Source organism: Protopterus annectens, chromosome 2.part1 (assembly GCF_019279795.1).
Source record: "Protopterus annectens isolate FY-2018-M chromosome 2.part1, PAN1.0, whole genome shotgun sequence".
NCBI lineage: Eukaryota > Metazoa > Chordata > Ceratodontiformes > Protopteridae > Protopterus > Protopterus annectens.
The window spans coordinates 345,677,097-345,698,202 of record NC_056729.1 but is presented as its reverse complement, the minus strand read 5'-3'; the positions used below and the strand labels follow the sequence as shown (position 1 = coordinate 345,698,202).

Here is a 21,106-nt window from a genome sequence, read left to right as displayed (position 1 = left end):
TTTAGGGCCCTGAGAAATAGTTTCTGGGTCTGCAGAATGTGCTTTACACAGACGGTAATGGGAATCCGGGACCCTGTAGTATCTATCAGGCTTGGCAGGGGCCGGAGGGAGAGTATCAGGTGCTGTACTGACATCATTGTACACATCGTCAATTACATTCAGAACAGGAGGTATAGCTAAGGGCCGATGTTGAGGCAGGTGTAAAAAGGTCCTTAATCTTTTTCTAGAATCAGAGAATTCCTGGCCTTGCCATTGAAAATGCTCTCTCATGGAGTGTAGAGTCTCACCAAAGGAAAACTCTTCAGGAGGGGAGGCCGAAGGAATACATTCTTCAGCATCAGAATCCTCATAGGGCGAATAAGCCTCCTCCTGGTGGTCTGACAACTCAGAGCCATCCGTGGACTCATCTGAAGAGTGTGGGTGAGAGGGGTCAGTCCTGGGCCTTTTGTCTGGTGGAGGTTGAGAGGCCCTGTCTGGGTGAGATTGTGAACCCCTAATTAAAGAAATAAGGTCTTCTGCAAGGCTTATGATCTGGGAACTAGAGGTAGTCTTGGGAGGCAAAGCTTTAGAAAGTTTAGCAGCTTTAGCCCTAGAAAAGGCCTTAATGGACATGGAAGCAAGGGGCCTAGCTTCCCCGCGTGCAGGAGTAGAAATGTCCAAAGGGATGGTGCCGGACATTTCCTGGACACTGGTTTCGGTAGGTAGTTCGGTAGCCGACTCAGCCGGGGGCTCCCGGGCCACGGTGGTCAGTTGAATGGTTTCGGAAGAAGGAATCTCCGAGGACTCTGTTTTGGCCAAAACAGAGACACTCGCGGTAGGCTTTACCGTGGTTTCAGCCGAAACCACGGGCCGCGAGTGTCTGTCCTTGTCCTTCCGTTTTTTCACTAAATGCGAAGTCGGAGTCTCCGACTGCATTTTATATGCAAAATTGGCCCCAACAAATTCTTCTGCAAACTCCGACCGACGTCTAAGAGTCCGTCGGTTGAAGGAGGCACAGGCTAAACAAGCTGATATGTCGTGGTCTGGGCCTAAGCAAGGAAGGCAGTAAGAATGTAAATCCTTATGAGGTATTTGTTTCCCACAAGTTAAACAATTATTTACTTTGTCTGACATCGGCTGAGGCAAGAAAGAGTCCCCAACGGGGTACTTAGCTTTTTTCGAAGTCTTCGGTAGCTGAAATCTCTGGATCTGACCGACCGGCACTTGCGAACAGCTTCTGCTTCGGGCACCACGCGGCAAGAAAGACTGAAGAAAATGGCGTCGGCTGATGCCTTTATACCCCAGGAGCTCTGATGAAGTCGGGGAAAGTGCAACATCAGCCGAGGCCAGACCCAGACTTTGGAATCCGGCTGACCGAAGGGCTGCCTGAGGCAGGACAACCCATATGTTATGACTGCAGATGCATCCTTGAAGGACATCACCCTCAGAAGCCGATGCCTGCTCAGCGGCTCCGGACCCATCTGAGGGAATAGTTTGAGTGTCCAGTGCCTTGAGTTTCCAGAGGCCTAGTCGGCTCCACGTGGGAGTCGTAAGCGGCCTGTGGCTCTGAGGTAGCGGGCGTCAGAGGCTGTTGAAAGCACCTCACTGAGAACCGGCGAAAGGCCTAATGGTAGCCTCGTCGTCTGTTTTGGACCTCGGATGCCTGTCCATTTTTTTTTCTTTGCGCTTTTTATAAACTTCGGTAGTCAGCTGATCCGATGGCATTGTATAACTGAATCTTCTGCCAAAGTAAGGAAATGCAAAATTGCACCGATGCTTAACAGTGTGTTGGTTAAATCTAGCATAAAACCGACAACTAGCAACGTCGTGGTCAGGGCCTAGGCAAGGAATACAGTAAAAATGAAAATCCTTATGAGGTATTTGCTTCCCACAAGAAATACAATTAACTTTTTCTGACATTGGTCTGGAGCAAGAAAAAAAGTTTCCCCAACGGGGTACTTCGCTTTAATGAAGACTTCAGATCTGAAATTCGAATTTGAAAATCACAGGAGTTGGCCGACTGGCACTTGCGAACTGCTTTTGCTTCGGGCACCGTGCGGCAAGAAAGACTGGAGAAAGTGGAGTCGGCTGCATCTTTTATACCCCTGGAGTTCTGACGTCGTGACAGCAACTGACGCCGGACCTAGACTTTGGAACTCAGACCGAATGCAGGTAGCCTGCCAGCAGGATAACCCAATTGTAATGACTGCAACAGTGAAACACGAACATCCTACACTATCACTTATCTAACTACAGTAAAGGAGAAAGACTTTAAGCTCACTTACTACCCGGAGCTCTGGAGATCATGATGCTTCAGCTAGCCGCGGCAAGAGAGATCTAGGGATTGGAAGGTAGTGGAGGTGTATTACGGGTAAGGTGAGGAGCTTAGAGCTCGGAGCAGATGCTAGTAAAGTTACAGGCGTGGATCAGATACATATCCGGTATCCCACAGGTTGAAGACCAAATGAAGTAAACTACTTCGGATCTACACTTTGTACCCAGTTGTCATTTATTTTGAGCCAGGTGTCTGGCTACAAAGATAAGTGACCCCCAACTGCCTCCAGAGCAGGACAGTTGGGCCTCCTTTCAGGAGCGCTGGTAGGGATTCCCAACTGGTCTCTGTCGCCCTGATTTTGCAGACCCCCTCTGACCAGAGGGCGCGTCTTCCATTATAGCCTCTCCTCTGCCCCTGGACAGGGATTTCACCAAGTGTATACAGAAAGGCTCCTTAGGCTTTTCAGAAACACATCTTTCCTCCCTTTTGACCCTCGAGGTAGGGTCTGGTATGGGTGAAAAAATGGACTCCAATGGCAAAAGAGTCTTTCCTTCCTGCTCAACCTGGTCAAAGTTTCTTTAACTTTGGGCCTGAAAAGGGACAAGCCATCAAAAGGGGTGTTGACACAGAATGACTTAAAGGGCTCCGCCAAGGAACACAAGCGCATTCAGGAATGTCTCCAGAGAGCAATTCCTGTACCCGCTGCACTACTCACTCCATCAGCTGCATGTGAAATGAGACGCATGGGGTTCACTATGGAACTGAGGGTAGCAAGCTGGCAGGCGACTTTGTCTGAAGCTCCCACAGCTACTGTACCCTGAAGAGCATCTCCAAGCTCTTTGAGGTCTCTCTGTAGTCTTGTAAAATGAGGGAGATACTTCAGTGAACGCATGACAAAAAGTCACTGAACTGTATGTGCGCTTCCCGTATCTATCCATGATCCTAGACTCTCTGTTAGGAGGATGGATAGAAGAAGTTTCTGACATCTTTTTGGTGGCTGCCGCCCACCACCATGGCATCAACTGGCACTCCCTTGGTGAGGAAAGACTTCTGGGGGGGGGGGGCAAAAATACATTTACTGGACCTCCTAGGGACAGGCTCCATGGTGTCTGGAAACTCCATGAGCTCATCGAAGGGTGAAGACGCCCAATAGGTGGACGGTTGAGACCCGAAAGCCTTCAGGAGAAATGACTCATCTTCAGTAGAGTTGCTGGACTTCCAGCCACCCCTCTGCCTAGGGATTTCTAATATCTCAGCAAATTCGATATTTTCAGAAGGGGACCCTTCTGATTCCTCTAAGTCGGTGTTGGACGTGAGACTCCTGTGGGGAGTCTGTCCTCCTTGCAAATTCTCTTTCCGGGAACCTCATCAGTGGGAACTTCTGGTGAAGTCTCGGAAGAGCAGGTACCACCCAGTGGATGCTGAGGCTCAGGGTCTCTATGCTTCAAAAGGATCTGTGAGGCAGAAGTGGACACAGGCGCTTTTGGGGAGGAGGTAGATGGACCTGAAGTTGTAGATGTCTTGGGAGACATCACTCTCCTCATAGCTTCAAAGGCATCTCTGCTCCGATAAGGGGGCGCTGAATCTGAAGGAAAGTACAGTTTTGTACCTACCATAAATGTAGATGTTCGAGTGCTAATACAGCTGCAGTCATAACAGATGGGTTCTCCTGCCGTCAGGCGGGTCCTCGGTCGGCTGAATTCCAAAGTCTAGGTCCGGCGTCGGTTGTCGTCGCTTCTTCCCTGACGTCAGTGCGACAGGGGTATAAAAGAACCAGCAGACGCCATTTTTTTCAGTTTTTCTTGCCCCAGATGTCAGGTGCCCCCAGAAGGAAGGCAATACATAAAATTATGTAATAATGCAATGCAATATAATCCAAGACCAGTAGTTGCAAGCAAATACACTATAAAAGAAGACCCCTAGAGGGGAAGGAGGGAGGGAAACCTGGACTGCAGCTGTAGTAGCACTCGAACATCTACATTTACGGTAGGTACAAAACTGTACTATGTTCATCGGGCATACAGCTGCAGTCATAACAGATGGGTAGAATCCCAAAGCTAAGAAAGGGGTGGTAGGCACTAGGTGGAGCTAGGAGGAGCCAAAATGCCCTGCAAGACTGCAGTAGCAAAGCCTGCTCTAGATTTGGAGTATAATGGTAGGTTGTAGTGCTTAGAGAAGGTATGCACAGAACTCCAAGTGGCTGCTTCTAAAATATCCTTGGTAGGAACTCCTCTGAGGAAGGCTGCAGAGGTGGCTGTGGCCCTGGTAGAATGAGTTGTAATGCCTGTAGGTACAGTTTTGCCATGAAAGGAATAGGAAAAAGCGTATGCAGTGGGCTATCCATTTTGAGATTGTCTGTTTGGATATTGACTTTCCTTGAGCTCCTACCGCATAGGCCACAAAAAGCTGTTCTGATTTTCTGAAAATTTTGTTCTGTCCAAATAACGTAGTTGTCTGTGGATGTCCAAGGAATGCAGTAATCTCTCCCCTTTGTTTTGAGGATTAGGATAAAAAGTAGGTAAATGTATGGCATGATTTAAAGCTACCCTGGATACCACTTTAGGCATAAAGGACGGGTTGGTACGTAATGAAACTCCGTCCTGATGGAAGATAAAAGGCTGGACAGCCATAAGAGCCTGAAGTTCTGAAACTCTACGAGCTGAAGTGATAGCCAGAAGGAAAGCTGTTTTCCAGGACAAATATTGTAAATCTGATGAGGCAGCTGGCTCAAAGGGAGGCAAAGTCAGTTTTTCCAGAATGAAATTAAGATCCCAAGCAGGTATTGGTTGTTTTCTTGGAGGTCTTAAATTCTTAGCCCCTCTGAGGAACTGTCTTAACAGAGGGTGAGAGAATAAAGGTGGATCAGCGTTGTATTCTGCAGAAATGGCTGAGGCATGGATTTTGATGGAGGAGAACGAAAGTCCACTGCTTAGCAGTTCATCCAAATATTGTAGTATTTGAGGTAAATTCAGTTTTCCAGGGCACTGGCCCTTTTTCTCATGCCAAACACAAAAATGTTTCCATTTTGCAGAGTAAGCTTTTCTAGATGATGGCCTTCTGGCCTCCAAAATGACATCCTGCACCTCCTTGGAGAGCAGGGCCTGCTGCGATGCTAAGGAATCTTCCATGTGGCTAGATTGAGTGTTTTCAGCTGACTGTGAAGAGTTTTGAAGCTGTGCTGAGTCAGAAGAGGCGGCATTAGAGGCAGGGTCCATGGTGGGGAATGCGTCAGGCTCCTCAGGAGTGGGTACCAGTGTTGCCTTGGCCAGTCCGGAGCAATGAGGATCACCTTTGGTCTGTCTGCTCTGGTCTTCAATAGGACTTTGGGCAGCAGAGGAAGAGGTGGGAAGGTATAAACTGTCATTGATGTCCAACTGAAAGAGCGTCCACTCTCCAAGCCTTTGGATGGAAGATCCTTGAGCAGAATTTTGTCAATTGATGATTTTTGTGGGATGCAAAGAGATCTATGTCTGGCCTTCCCCATTCTTGGATTATTTCTGTAAAAACTTTTGGATGCAACTTCCATTCGTGTGGATCTGTCATATTCCTGCTTAGGTTGTCTGCCAGCGTGTTTTCCTTGCCTGGCAAGTACTGTGCTTGTAGTTCCATTTGTAAGTCCATGGCCATGTTCCAAAGTGACATGGCCAGTCTGCATAGGGGATAAGAATGTGTTCCTCCCTGCTTATGTACCACATAACTGTGGTGTTGTCTGTTCTTAACAATAGCTGACCTGGTTGTAGAAGGTCCTTGAAAGCTGTAATAGCATTTATCACTGTTAGCATTTCTTTTTGATTGATGTGAAGGTGCTTTTCTTTTTGGGTCCATTTGCCCTGAATGCACCGGTCTGTCATGCGCGCCCCCCCCCCAGGCGTAGTCCGAGGCGTCTGTTGTGATGACTTGATTTGCTTGAGGCTTGCTGAATGGAAGACCTGTGTTTGTTTGGCATGCTTGAGCCCACCACAGAAATTCCTTTTGCAGACATGGAATTAGTGGTATTATTGTTTCCAAACTGTGGCTGTGTTGAAACCATATGTTTTTTACGTACCATTGTAGTTTTCTCATATGCAGCTTTGCACATGGGATTAGTAAGATGCAGGATGCCATGAATCCCAGAGCCTGCAGGATTTTTATTGCAGTCAGCCTGGTGCAATTTGCCAATGTTCTGAAATATTGAATTAGTTGCCCCTGCTTCTCTGGCGTGAGGTAGGCCATCTGGGTGTTTGTGTCCAAATTGGCACCCAGGAAAATTATCTTCCAAGAGGGTATTAGTCTTGATTTCTCTTTGTTGACTGTGTATCCTAGAGAGGTTAATAACATTATTACATAAGCCAGATGTTTCAGACGAATGTGCTTGCTGTCCGCTTGGATCAGGCAGTCGTCCAAATAAGGGTATATTTGTATCCCTTGAAGTCTGCAGTAGGCAATTACTGATGCCAAGCATTTCGTGAATACTCTGGGCACAGTAGATAAACCAAAGGGCAATGCAGAGAATTGTAAATGGGTTGAACCTGCAAGAAATCTGAGGTATCTTCTGCAATTCTGTCTGATTGGGACATGCAGGTATGCCTCCTTGAGGTCCAATGTTACCAGCCAATACTCCTTGCCCAGCATAGGAAGAAGTTGCTGTAGAGTGAGCATCTTGAATTTTGGTACGAGTAGGAATGCGTTTAGGATGAAAAGATCCAAAGTAGGTCTCCAATCTTTTCCCTTCATTGGCACCAGAAATAGCCTGGAATAAAAACCTTGACCTTGTTCGTGTGTAGGTACCTCTTGAATAGCTTTCATGTTTATAAGATCTGAAATTTGCTTTTGTGCCTCTGCCCTTTGATTGTGTGGCAGGTTTGGCATGCCTTTCATTTTTGGAAGGGTATGAAAATGGAATTTGTAACCTCTGTTTATAATGTTCAGGATCCATTTGTCCTTTGTGACTATGCCAATTTTTTGAGAATAGTGCCAGCTTTCCTGCTAAGGGGGCTGCCATTTGAGACCTGGTTGGCATGCAAAGGGGAAAGTAATTGGTTTTGCTTTCTGAAAGATTGCGAGCTGTCCTCACCACCTCTTTGTGTAGGAGCTTGCCATTGTCTGCCTCTGTACGAGCCTTGTGTTTGTCCTCTGCCCCTCGGGCGCCTGTATCTGCCTCTTTGGGGTCTGTCTGTGGCAGGAAAGGACCAGTTTTTGGAAGGCCAATTTCTACTAAAACGTGGGGGTTGAACCTGCAGAAATTCTTTCACAGTCTGCATTGATTTAGCCTTTTCCTCCATTTTCCGTAATACTTCCTCAGCATTTGCCCCAAACAGTACATCCTTTTGAAGAGGGGCGTCTAGTAATTTAGCTTTGACATGATCAGGCAAGGCTTGTTCCTTGAGCCAGGCATGCCTGCGTATGACTGAGCCTGTAACAGCAGCTCTACATGAGGCCTCTAGAGCATCAAAACCACATTGTAAGGTATGTTTACCCACTTGTTCTGCACTATGCATCAAATCCTGCAACTCCTTCATATCTGGTTGCTCAGGTTGTGACATTTTACTTTTCAATTGAGATAACAGAAACTGTTGGTATTTTAGCATATGAAACTGACAGTTTAAGGCCCTCATGGATAAGGTAGCAGAGATATATACCTTTTTTCCCCACCTTTCTAAGGATCTGGAATCTCTCTCAGAAGGCAATGGGTTTTTGGCAATGGAGGCCTTAACTCCCTTGGGTCCCTGTGAGATGGTTTCTAGGTCAGCAGCATGGCTTTTGTATAGAAATTGGTGCGAGTCAGGAACCTTGTAGTACCTGTCAGGCTTAACTGGAGCTGGAGCAAGAGAGTCCGGGTTAAGGCAGGCCTCCGAGTAGACATCATTTAAGATGTCCAGGACAGGAGGTATAGCCAGAGGCCTGTGCTGGGGTAACAAAAGAAATTCCCTGAGTCTTTTCTTGGAATCTGAATAATCCTGGCCTTCCCAGTGGAAGTGTTCCCTTAAGGTATGCAGAGTTTCACCAAATGAGTAATCCTCAGGGGGGGGGGGGATACAGAAGGAATAGATTCCTCTGCATCAGAGTCTTCAAAAGGGGAGTATGACTGTTCCTGATAATCAGAGTGCTCTGAAATAATGGAGCCCTGATCAGAGGAGGGGGAATCTTCCTCCACTATGGGTCTTTTGTCCGGAGGTGGCGGAGAACCTCTGATTAGGGTAATTAAAAGCTCAGCCATTTTAAGCATCTGTTTCTTAGGCATGGGGCCTGGAGATGGGCTCTGTGTAGCTGGTCTCTTAGGGTGCATGGTAGCTTTAGACTTGGTGAAAGCCTTGATGGAGAAAGAAAAGGAAGGTCTGAAGACACCTTGAGTGGAGGTGGACCTGTCCACATTCTGTGTTTCAACGCCAAGCGTGGCTTCGGTATCTCTAGTCTGGGTGTGGGCCGAGGTGCCTGTGACCTCTGGTACAGGAGACACCGCCAAAGATGTGTCGTCGGTAATCAGGGGCTGCGTAGGCGCCTCGCTGAGAACCGGAGCACGTGTAGACGGCTTTGGCATGGTGTCGGTAGAGGCCGCGGACCTCGAGTGTCGGTCCTTGTCTTTGCGTTTTTTTAGACAAAACCGGAGTCGGAGTATCCGACGACATAGTGTAGTTAAATGCTTTCCCAAAATAATGCTGGGCGAACTCCACCCAACGCTTAGTGTGTTTGAACGCAGCACAAAAGCGACAGACCGAGACGTCGCGGTCTGGGCCTAAACAAGGTATACCGAGGGAATGGAAATCCTTATGCGGTATTTGTTTCCCACAAGAAATACAATTATTAACTTTGTCTGACATCGGTCTGAGGCAAGAAAAAGTTTCCCCATTGGGGTACTTAGCTTTTAAGAAGACTTCGGTTCCAAATTTTTCGTTATCTCAGGAGTTCCGACCGGTACTTGCGAACTGCTTCTGCTTCGGGCACCGCGCGGCAAGAAAGACTGAAGAAAATGGTGTCGGCTGGTTCTTTTATACCCCTGTCACACTGACGACAACCGACACCGGACCTAGACTTTGGAATTCGGCCGACCGAGGACCCGCCTGACGGCAGGAGAACCCATCTGTTATGACTGCAGCTGTATGCATGATGAACATCCATTGATCCCCTCGGCACCTGGACAGTGGGCTCGAAAGCAGATGGAGCAGAGGCCCTGAGGTAAAGTCAGTCCAACTATCCTCCCTGGACCCAACCTGAGAGTGTAGGCTCCAAGACTCCTCGTTAGGCACAGAGGAAGTCTGAGCAAACAGAACCGATGGTACTGGAAAGTACAGTTGTATACCTACCATAAATGTAGATATTTGAATGTATTCACAGTTGCAGTCATTACACTTGGGTTATCCTGCTGGCAGGCTACCCGCAGTCGGCCTGAATTCCAAAGTCTTGGTGCGGCGTCGGTTGCTGTCGCCTCTTCCCTGACATCAGTGTGCCAGGGGTATAAAAGATGCAGCAGACACCATTTTCTTCAGTTTTTCTTGCCCCAGATGTCAGGTGCCCCCAAAAGGGTAGGCTAAAAAACACTGCTAATAAAAGCATGCACTAAAACAACAATACCTTCATCTACAAGCAAATACACCACTTAGGTTGTATAGGATAGAGAAGTACAGATAAGTCCCAACAAAGAAAGGGGGATGGTGGGTGTGTAACCTGGACTGCAACAGTGAATACACTAACATCTACATTTCTGGTAGGTAAACAACTGCAATATGTTCATAGTGTTTCACTGTTGCAGTCATTACACTTGGGTTGAATCCCAAAGCTGAGGTTGGGTGGCTGGGTCTAAACAGAATTAGGAGTAGCTATAAGGCTCGGCAAGACTGCAGTGGCAAAGCCTGCTCTGGATTTAGAGTAAAGAGGCAAGTGGTAGTGCTTAGTAAAAGTGTGCACTGAAGTCCAAGTTGCAGCCTCCAAAATATCCTTGGTTGGTACTCCTCTGAGGAAAGCTGCTGAGGTAGCTGCTGCCCTGGTAGAATGTGGTCTAATGCCCTTAGGCACTGATTTACCATGTTGTGAATAGCAGAATCGAATGCAGTGTCCTATCCATGTTGAAATAGTCTGCTTTGAGATGGCCTTTCCTTGTGATCCTGCAGCATAGGACACTAAAAGTTGCTCAGTCTTCCTGAAAGCTTTAGTTTTGTCCAAGTAAAAGCATAGCGGTCTGTGTATGTCCAAAGAATGCAGAAGTCTCTACCCTTTATTCTGCAGGTTTGGGTAAAATGTAGGCAAATGAATGGTTTGGTTAAGAGCCACACTGGACACTACCTTAGGCATAAATGTTGGGTTTGTCAGTAGAGAAACCCTGTCCGCATGGAAGATAATACAAGGTTCCACAGCCATTAATGCCTATAACTCTGAGACTCTTCTTGCTGAAGTTATTGCTAAGCAGCAGAGCTGTTTTCCATGATAAGAATTTTATGACAGCTGTATTGGCTGGCTCAAAAGGAGGCATTGTGAGTTTTTCCAAGACAAAATTGAAGCCCCATGCAGGTACTGGTGCTCTCCTTGGAGGTCTTATTTTCTTGGTCCCCCTGAGGAACTGCCTAAGCAATGGATATGAAAAAATAGGTGGGTCTGTATTGTAATGAGCTGAAATGGCAGAGGCATGGATCTTAATTGATAAGGATAGGCCTTTGTCCAGCATCTCTGTTAGATATTGTAAAATCTGAGGAATATTTGGAAAAAGCGTGTCAATTCCTTGTGCCTGGATCCAAGCACAGAATCTCTTCCATTTTTCTGCATAAGACTTTCTGCTGCTGGGCCTCCTGGCCTCCAAAATAACATCCATAACCGCTTTAGAGAGAGGTGTATTCTGAATGCTTACAGTATCCTCCATGCAGCTAGATTTAGGGTTCCGAGTTGGCTGTGCAGGATCTGATTGTTTTGTTGGGTCAGTAAAGGAGGAATTTGAGGCAATGTCCAGGCTGGGCCTTGGGACAAGCTCCTTAGGATTGGGTACCAGTGTTGGCGTGGCCAATCCGAGGCAATCAGTATCATTTCTGGCTTCTCTTGTCTGACCTTTAGGAGTACCTTGGGGAGGAGAGGCAGTGGAGGAAAGGCATGTTACTGTAAGGTTGTTCCAGCTGAATGACAGGGCATCCACTTTCCATGCTTGTTTGTGATAAGCACTTGTGTAGAATCTCTGAAGTTGGCAGTTGTGAGGGGAGGCAAAAAGAATCATGTCTGGGCATCCCCATTTCCTTGTTATGTTGAAAATTTGTGGATCTAGTTTCCACTCGTGAGGGTCCATGAGGTTTCTGCTTAGCTCGTCTGCCAGAGCATTTGTTTTTCCTGGCAGGAATTGTGCTTGCAGGTGTACTTGGTAAGTCAATGCTGTGTTCCACAAAATCATGGCTTGTCTGCAGAGGGGTAGGAATGTGTACCCCCTGCTTGTTTATATACCACATGACTGTGTTGTCTGTCTTCATCAGCAGCTGTCCTGGATGAAATAGGCCATTGAAGACTGTCAGGGTATTTTGTACAGCTAGCATCTCTTTTTGATTGATACATGTTCCTGCCATATTGGCCCCCCAGGCATAATCTGATGCATCTGTTGTTAGTGTTTGCCTGGCTGTGGGTAAAGTGAATGGCTGTCCCTTGTTGTGGTGACAGGCCTGTGCCCACCATCGAAACTCCTGTTGTAGGCAAAGAATGAGGGAAATTAATGATTCTAGGCTGTGGCAATGCGAGTCCAAACACTTTTTAGGTACCATTGTAGTTTCCTCATATGCAGTCTTGCATATGGAATTAGCAGAATGCAGGAGGCCATGTAGTCCAGAGCCTGCAAAATTTTTCTTGCAGATAACTGGGTCTTTGTTGCCATGTTTTCGAAGTAAGAAGTTAGATGCCTTTGTTTGACTGGCATGAGATAAGCCATCTGGGCAGTTGTATTTAAGCTTACACCTAGGAATATTATCTCTTGAGAGGGTACTAGTTTTGATTTCTTTTCGTTTACTGTGTACCCTAGGCAAATTAGTAACCTTTTTACAAACGCCAGATGCTTTAGTAGAATGTCTTTGGCCTCTGCTTGAAAAAGGCAGTCGTCCAAGTAGGGATATATTTTAATTCCTTTTTGTCTGCAAAATGCAATTACTGGTGCCAGGCATTTTGTGAAGACCCTGGGCGCAGTAGATAAGCCAAAGGGCAGTGCAGAGAATTGGTAGTGTGCTTTGAGCCAGCTATGAATCTGAGTTATCTTCTGCAAGATTGTCTGATTGGGACGTGCAGGTATGCCTCTGAGGTCCAAAGTTACAAGCCAAGCCTTCTTGCCCAGCATGGGCAGAAGCTGCTGCAGAGTCAACATTTTGAATTTCGGAACGTCCAGAAACGTATTTACAACAGACCGGTCCAGAATCGGTCTCCATGCTTTGTCCTTTCTTGGTACTAAGAAAAGTCTTGAGTAAAATCCTTGTCCCTGCTCTTGTTGCGGCACTGGATGAATAGCCCTCATGTCCATGAGGGATGAAACTTGGTTTTGTGCCTCTGCCCATTGATTGTGTGGCAGGTCTGGTATACCTTTTGCCTTTGGAAGGGTGTGAAAGTGGAACCTGTAGCCCTGACAGACTATATTTAAGACCAATTTGTCCTGGGTAATTGTGCCAATTTTGTGAAAAAAGTGCTAGCTTTCTCCCTAAGAGTGCTGCCAAAAGATAAATGCTTGGCATTGGCGCACAGAAGTCATTGGGACTGTTTCGTATATGGCTGTGATTTGTTTTCTCCGCTTTTGGAGGTAGAAGCACCCCACTGTTTGGGCCTGTATGAGCCTTAGGGCTGTTGCCTGCCTCTAGGGCATCTGTATCTGCCTCTTTGTGGCCTGCCTGACACGGGAAAGGACCAATACTTCGAAGGCCAGTTCCTGTTAAATCTGGGTGGCTGCACCTGTAAGAAATCCTTCACTGTCTGCATAGATTTAGCGTTATCCTCCATTTTTTTCAACACCTCTTCTGCCTTAGCAGCAAACCAAGTATCATGCTGTAATGGAGCATCCAATAATTTTGCTATAACATGATCAGGCAGAGTCTGTTCTTTTAAACAAGCATGCCTTCTAATGACCGAGCCTGTTACAATCGGCCCTGCAAGAGGCCTCCAGTGAATCATAACCACATTGCAAAGTATGTTTTCCCACTTGTTCAGCTGCATGCAATAAATCCTGCAATTCCTTGTTCTCAGCACATTCAGAATTTGTCAACATTTTTAGTTTTAACAGAGACTTTAAATATTGCTGATATTTTAGCATATGAAACTGACAATTTAAAGCCCTTACAGCCAAGGTAGCAGAAGTGTAAACTTCTTTCCCCCATCTGTCCAGTGCCCTAGAATCTCTATCTGAGGGGACAGGGTTTTTTGCAGTAACAGCTTTGACCCCTTAGGGACCCTGTGAAATAGTTTCTGGGTCAGCAGCAGGGTTTTCATATAGAAATTTATGAGAATCTGGAACCCTGTAGCATCTGTCAGGCTTAACAGGTGAAGGAGGTAAAGAGTCGGGAGACAGGCCGGACTCTGAAAAGACATCATCTACAATGTCTAGAACAGGATGAATAGCAAGAGGTCTGTGCTGAGGAAGTAAAATAAAGTCTCTGATCTCTGAGCCTTTTCTTAGAATCTGAATAATCTTGGCTCTCCCAGTGGAAATGCTCCCTCATGGTATGCAAGGTTTCCCCAAATGAGTAATCGTCAGGAGGAGAAGCTGAAGGAATAGATTCTTCAGCATCAGAATCCTCATAGGGAGGAACAGAGTATCCCTGTTCTGAAGAGGAGTCAGAGGCAATGGAAACCTGATCAGAGGAATCATATTCAGGGTCTTGCCTAGGCCTCTTATCAGGAGGGGGATGGGAGCTCCTGATCAAAGTAATTAGGTCTTCGGCCATTTTGAGCCTCAGTTTCTTAGGCATGGAAGTCTGTGGAGAATGCTGTACTTGTTTCCTTGTCTTTAAAACTGTTCTAGTCTGTCTTTCATGCTGAAGTTGGCTTGATATAAAGCTGTGTAGGTCTGAAAACACCCTCAGAAGCCGATGCCTGCTCAGCAGCTCCGGACCAGTCTGAGGGATTAGTTTTTGAAGGCCCAATACCTTGAGTATCCAGAGGCCTAGTAGTCTCCACGTGGGAGTCGGAGGCGGCCTGTGGCTGTGAGGTAGCAGGTGTCAGGGGCTGCGAAAGCGCCTCACTGAGCACCGGCGAATGGCCTAGAAGAGGCTTCATCGTCGGTGTTGGACCACGGATGCCTGCCCTTTTCTTAGTGTTTTCTTATGAACTCTGGTCTTCGGCTGTTCCGACGGCATTATGTAGTTAAACCTTCAGCCAAAGTAATGAAAAGCAAAATCATACAGACGCTTAACAGTGCGTTGGTTAAATCTAGCGCAAAACCGACAACTAGCAACGTCATGGTCAGGGCCTAGGCAAGGAATACAGTAAGAGTGAAAATCCTTATGAGGTATTTGCTTCCCACAAGAAATACAATTGTTAACTTTTTCTGACATCGGTCTGGAGCAATAAAGTTTCCCCAACGGGGTACTTAGCTTTACTGAAGACTTCGGATCTGAAATTCAATTTCGAAAATCTCAGGAGTCGGCCAACCGGCGCTTGCAAACTGCTTTTGCTTCAGGCTCCTCATGGCAGGAAATACTGAAGAAAATGGCATTGGCTGCATCTTTTATACCCCTGGCGCACTGACGTCAGGGAAGAGGCGACAGCAACCGACGCCGGATCAAGACTTTGGAATTCAGGCCGACTGTGGGTAGCCTGCCAGCAAGATAACCCACGTGTAATGACTGCAACAGTGAAACACTATGAACATCAGGCATCGGCTCCGAAGGCAAAACAGTCATCAGGATAGACTCCTGCAGCTCCAAAGGACCGGTATGGCCCAGAGGAGGAAAGGAAGTTGATGGCATAATCTTTGGTTCCGAAACCACTGTCGTCGGAGCCAATTGAATTTTGCAAATGCCGGTGCATGTAGCAACTTCTGCACCACATGATCCACTTCTAAATCAGATAGCTGCTCGAGGACCAAGATGAATGAATGAATGAATGGAGGCACTGACTGACGAATCAGAGACTTTAGTACTTCGGACACCGGTTCCAGGACTGGGGACAGACTCCGAAAAGAGAAGACGCTCAGCTCTGAGGGCTGTGGAGCAAACGTCAATGGTTTTTGGTTTCTTCGATTTTTTTGCTTTCGAAGAAGCAGCAGCCTTGGAAGACTTTGAAGACTTACTAGACTTATCCTGGTCACTCAAAGCTTCCTGAAAAGAGACTGTTTCAGAAGTCCTCTATCTATGAAGTTTCTTTCTCTCCTGAAGAGCTCTGGAAGAAAGAATGGCAAATGGAGCAGCTTTCCTGTAAGTGCAAGGCTCCTAGACCATGCACGCAATTTATGTGACTGTCACAGACATCTTCTGTCCACATTTTGGATACTTTTTAAAGCCTGACTTGGGATGCTCATCTTTCTTCTGGTCAGCCATAATCAAATATACAGTATCCAGAAATTTATTGTACTACAAAAAAGACTGGACACACCCCAACAATTAGCAAGGTTAAACTAGTACAATACGCACTAGACAACAAATGGGCTGAATATCCTGTGACTAAGCTGTCACTCTACAAAAAGCACACACACCAGCTACTTATTCAAACTACTCTAAATAAGCTATATATAATATTGTAAAGGCACACTAAAGGGAAAGCGAATATTACAGGCCTAATAGAAAAAACGAAGGCCAAAAAGAGAAGAAATATAGTTACTAATAAGCTATAAAAGCTATAAATATTAAAGACGAACTCTAAATATCTACAGAAATAATTTAGCTGGATAATATCAGAAAACAAACTATACTGGCCCGAGCTGTGCAAGGAACCTCCGATCTATTGCAGTGGCAAACTAGATCTGAGGTAACTAAAGGTGCATCATGGGATAGGGACTTTGCCTCGAGCTGTCTGAAGACCTCAAGCTTTGTAGTAGGCAGACTCAGAGCAGAGGATCGGCTCCAAACCCATATGTAAGAATGAACAGCAAGATTGAACTTCACATGCAATATTAATATGAAAAACAATCTACAAGTTGCACTTCGCAGAAGTGCAGTCAGGTCGCAACCTCTACTACTTGTATTCTCCTTTGACCACCATATCGCTATGGTAGTTAGAAAAATCTTCTACCTTGCAGTTGTGTAAAATCTTACCATAACCACAGAGGTCTTTCTCTTCCATGTTGCATTATTCTGCATATGGGTTTATCCCTTCAGTCTCACATACGTATATAGCCAGTATTCAAAAGCTTTCATTCCCTCTACAGTGTCAGACGTTAGGCAAGCCGGAGGAACATGGGCCATAAAGTGATGTCGGCACGCACCAGCCCTCAGAAGAGTAGCCCCATTCGGAGCCAGTCCTGTAACGGCAATGGTATATATCATTGCCATCCAGAAAGGGAAGAATGCAGCAGATGAGAGGAGAAGGTGGGTGGAAAGGAATACTGCAACATGAAAGAGGAAGGACATCTATGGTTACGTAAGATTTTACACAACTGTTCTATGTCCTTCTATTCCCATGTTGCAGTATTCTGCATATGGGTGAGTGCCAAAGCTCACTGAGGTTAGGGTGGTGGTCTAGAAGCAATTCCAGAAATACATGCAGGATAGCCCTGGCAAAACCTGCTCTGGACATGGAGATGAAGTCAAGCTTGTAGTGTTTGGTGAAGGTGTGGACAGATGTCCAAGTGGCAGCTTCCAGAATGGAAAGGGGTATCCAAAACCTTGAAGAAGGCTTCTGAAGATGCCATTGCTCTAGTGGAATGAGCTTTTACTGCACCTTGCAGGGTCTTGCCATGAAACTGGTAGCAAAAGGTAACTGCTTTTGAAATCCAAGTAGAAATGGTCTGCTTGGTAACTGTCCTACCCAGGGCTCTGAGATGAAAGTAAATGAATAGCTGGTCTGTCTGTTTGAAAGCCTTGGTGTTGTGCAGGTAAAATCCAATTGGTCTATGCACATTCAAAGAATGCAGCACTCGCTTCGCTGTCTCCCTGTAGATTGGGGGAAGAAAACCAGTAGCAGAATGGTCTGATTTATGGACCTGTCAGACAACTTTGGGTATGAAGGACAGATTTGTCCTGAGAGTAACCCTGTCTGTGAAAAACTAGAAAAGCTGGTGTAGCCATCAGGGCTTGTAGTTCGGATACTCTCCTGGCTGAGGTAAGACCCACCAGCAGGACGGTTTTCCAGGTGCAATTCTTTAAGGAGGCCTTACTGGCTGGCTCAAAGGGAGGTAGCGTAAGCTTCTCTAACACATAGTTGAGGTCCCAAGGAGGGGGAATGTGTCTCCTTGGAGGCCTAATGTGTAGAACTCCTTTAAGGAAAAGTTTGCAAGGTAGTCATGCAGCAATAGGGGGTTCTAGAGGTAAGCAAGCAGAAAAAGCAGACAGATGGGCTTTAATGGATGAGTAAGCCAGTCCTGACTGCAGCAGCTCACACAAATAGGACAGCACTGGGGGGGGGGGGGGGGTCACTAAGAAGCAGATCCAGCTGCTTTTTGTGACACCAAATAGTGAATAATTTTCGTTTGGAGAGAGACTATTTACTGCTATTAGGTTTCCTGGCCTCCTGCAGGACATCGAGCATGTCCTCACTGTAAAGGTGTCTAAATGGAAAAGAATCCTATCCGCCACAGAGTTAGCTGGAGTATATGCCAATGTGGATGGATTAATGATCCCTTGTTTTGTGTGAGGAGGTCCACTCTGGGGTAATGTTTAGTGACTGCCCTTGGATAGATGTAGTAGTAAGGGGAACCAGTGCTGTCTGGGCCAGTAGGGAGTCACCAAGAGTTTTGGATAGTCCTGCTTGTTTTCAGCAGGGTTTTCTGAATGTGAGGGAAATGGAGAAATGCAGAGATATTTCCCCTTCCAGGATATTGAGAAGGTATATGTTTGCCAGTGTGTGTGACTCTGGTGTCCTGGTGCAAAACCCAGGAAGTTGCCTATTGAGGGAGGAGACAAACAGGTCTATTTGAGACGTACCCCACTTGTGGACCAGATCCAAGACCACCTCTCTTGTGCAGCATCCATTCGTGGTGGATTGTGCTAGTTCTGCTCAACAAATCTGTTGTGTAAGGAGGGGATGCATGTTGCTCATAGGGAGATTCCCTGTGAGGCAGCCAGTTCCCAAACCGAGACAGCTAGCCTGCATAGCAGGTAGGACTTGGTCCCTCCTTGCTTGCTGACATACCACAGTGAGGTTGTATTGTCTGTGTGTATACCAGAAGAGTCCCCTGTAGGAGGAAGGGTTGGAATGCCTGTAGGGCCAGCAGGATTGCCCTCATTTCTCTGGCATTGATGTGCTCTGATTTTAGGTGATTCGGCCACAAGCCTTGCACCTGGCTTAGTCCTAGAGTAGCTCCCCAGCCCAGGTCTGAGGAATGTGTGTGCATGACCTGGGTGGGTTGCGACTGTTGTGAGTCCTGGGGTTTCTTTGTACCTGGTTCCACCTCCAAAGTAGCTCCTTTTTTAAGCAGGGAAGTACAGAGTGCTCCAAGGGCTGGTTGTGTTTCCAGACTGATTGAAGGTACCACTGCAGCTTCCTCATGTGCAGCCTTGCTAGAGGTAGCATGGGTATTTTGGCTGCCATGAAACCCAGTAGTTTCAGGTACCGTCTTGGAGTTAACTGGGCCGATTGGAGTACATGGAGGAGGTGGTCTGACAGGGAGCTCACCTTTGGAGGTGGGTAGGGAAGCTTCCATGAGTTCTGTTCTTATTCTGCACCCCAGGAAAACAATGTCTTGAGTAGGCCGGAGGTGGGATTTTGGCAGATTTATCTGGAATCCCAGGGACTGCAATAAAGAGATCCCCAGGTGCCAGTGATCTTGTAGTATTTGTCGTTTGGGACTTAGATGAGCGTGTCGTCCAGGTAGGGGGAAATCTCTATCTCCTTTGTCCTGGCGTAGGCTACCACTGGAGTTAAACATTTGGTAAAGACACTGAGCAGTGGAAAGACCAAAAGGCAAGGCAGAAAATTGTCAATGAGAAGAACCCACCAAGAATCTTAAGTATTTCCTGCGTGAGGGTTTGATGGGATCCCCATGTCTAGAGTAGCCATAAATCCCTGTGGAGTAAATCAGGGAAAAAGGGTAGTCAGGGCGAGCATTTTGAAGGTGGGTAACTTTTCAGAAGAGACAGGTAAGGAAAGGTCCAGGATGGGTGTCCATGGTCTGTCTTTTTGGGGACCAAGAAGAGCCTTGAATAAAAACCTTTTCCTTTTGCATAGGGTGGGACTGACTCTACAGTGTCCTGGTCTAGTAATGTCTGCAGAACTAGTTATAGGAGGGGCTGTTGTGAAGGGGGACGGGGAGTGCCCTTCCATATGGGAGGTGAGAGCAAAGTCATGTAGTAGCCCTCTGAGGATAGATACGACCTATTTGTCTTTGGTGATCTGGGTACACAGAGGGAGACAGAGAGGCGGGTGGACAGGGGCACAGTGGGGGGGGGGGTTAAGGCACAAGTGGCAGCTAGTCAGATGCTACCTGCCCTGTCCTGAAAGGAAGATCTCTGGCTAGATGCAGAAGGTGCTCTAGACTAAGGAGGTTGTTTCCTTGTATGCTTACGAGGGCTAGCAGTGGGGCTCGGCAGGGATTGTTTCCTGATGAACTGTCTGGGAAGGATAATTCCGGTGGATCTCAGTAATTGGTGAGACCAAGAGATGTTTGAGGTCCTGCATCTCTTTGCCCTTTTGTTGTAGTGATTTAAATAGGTCTGCTATGTTAGATCCAAAAAGGGCATTATCCAGGGGTGCATCCAGGGCTGTTTTGGCTGGGGAATCCGGAATAACTGCCAAATGTTTTGGGCAGACTGTAGAAGAGATAGGTTATATTTAGCCTTATGGGTCTGGTAATTAGTGGCTCTAAAGACCAGTGTAGCACAGGTATATAAATCTTTTTCCTTATTCTCTCCATGGTCTTGCTGTCCTTGTCAGAAGGGAGAACAGTAGTTGTGGTAGTAATTTGGTGGCTTTGCCAGAGGCCACAGACATGGTGGTTGGGTCAGCTGGGGGGCACTTTCCCAGGTGCTTAGCGGAGTCAAGTACCTTGTACAGCCTATCTGGTCTGCGTGGAGCAGGAGGCTGAGAGTCAGGATTAGTGGATACCGAAGAAAAGGCATCTAAGAAGGCTGGTAGAATGGGAGAAACAGCAGATGGGCTAGGTGTTTCCATTTGGATGAGGTTGTAACACCTCTTCTGTACAGACATTTCTGAGGAATCCCATTTGAAATGTTCCTGCATCCAGGTAATGGTCTCACAATGTTAAATCTTCCACTGGGGGATCAGGGTCCAGGGACTCCTCCTCAGGGGATCCATACCCCAAAGGAGAAAAAAAGTTGCGAATTGTAGGACAGAGATTCTTCAGAGGAGTCTGAAAGGACCTCCTCATACCTAGGAGGTTGGTCTGCAGGCATAGGCCTATGGCTTGAGAGGAGGAGGGGTGGAGGTGGAAGAAGATGTAGGCCTCAGTGCCACAAAGGTGCTGAAGAGGCTCTGACTGAAGGCCTGCCAGTCAAGCATGCTTTCAGAAGAGGGAGTAATATGCTTTCTCTTCTCTCTTTTTACAGGAGTGGTGGATGTTTCCTAGAAACTGGGGACCGTAAAGGAGCAGATTTCTCAGACTCCCCATGAATCGCTTGTCCCCCCAGGCATTGGCTTGCGGCACCGGTATAGCCTCAGCGGAGGTGCTCTCGTCTGTGGATGGTGCGGCGTACTTAGAGGTATCTGTGACCTCCACATAAGTGGATCCAGGCTGGGACTCAGGTGGATGAGGCTCAGAAGTTGGATGAGGCTCAGAAGTTGAAGGTCATAAGGTTCTGGCCTTCTTCTTGGACGGTTCGGGGGGGG

The 21,106-nt window shown here is 46.9% G+C and overlaps 1 protein-coding gene across 1 annotated transcript in view; it reads right to left on the bottom strand.

The window, feature by feature from the left end:
* Positions 1 to 21,106, bottom strand: part of DHX15 (DEAH-box helicase 15) — a 1,215,680-nt gene that overhangs the window by 809,148 nt on the left and 385,426 nt on the right. The window contains exons 5-6 of the mRNA XM_044062183.1: positions 9,535 to 9,579; positions 2,528 to 2,559 (exon numbers count right to left, since the gene is read on the bottom strand). Of these exons, the coding sequence (XP_043918118.1) occupies positions 2,528 to 2,559; positions 9,535 to 9,579 (77 nt within the window). The remainder of the gene's footprint in view (positions 1 to 2,527; positions 2,560 to 9,534; positions 9,580 to 21,106) is intronic.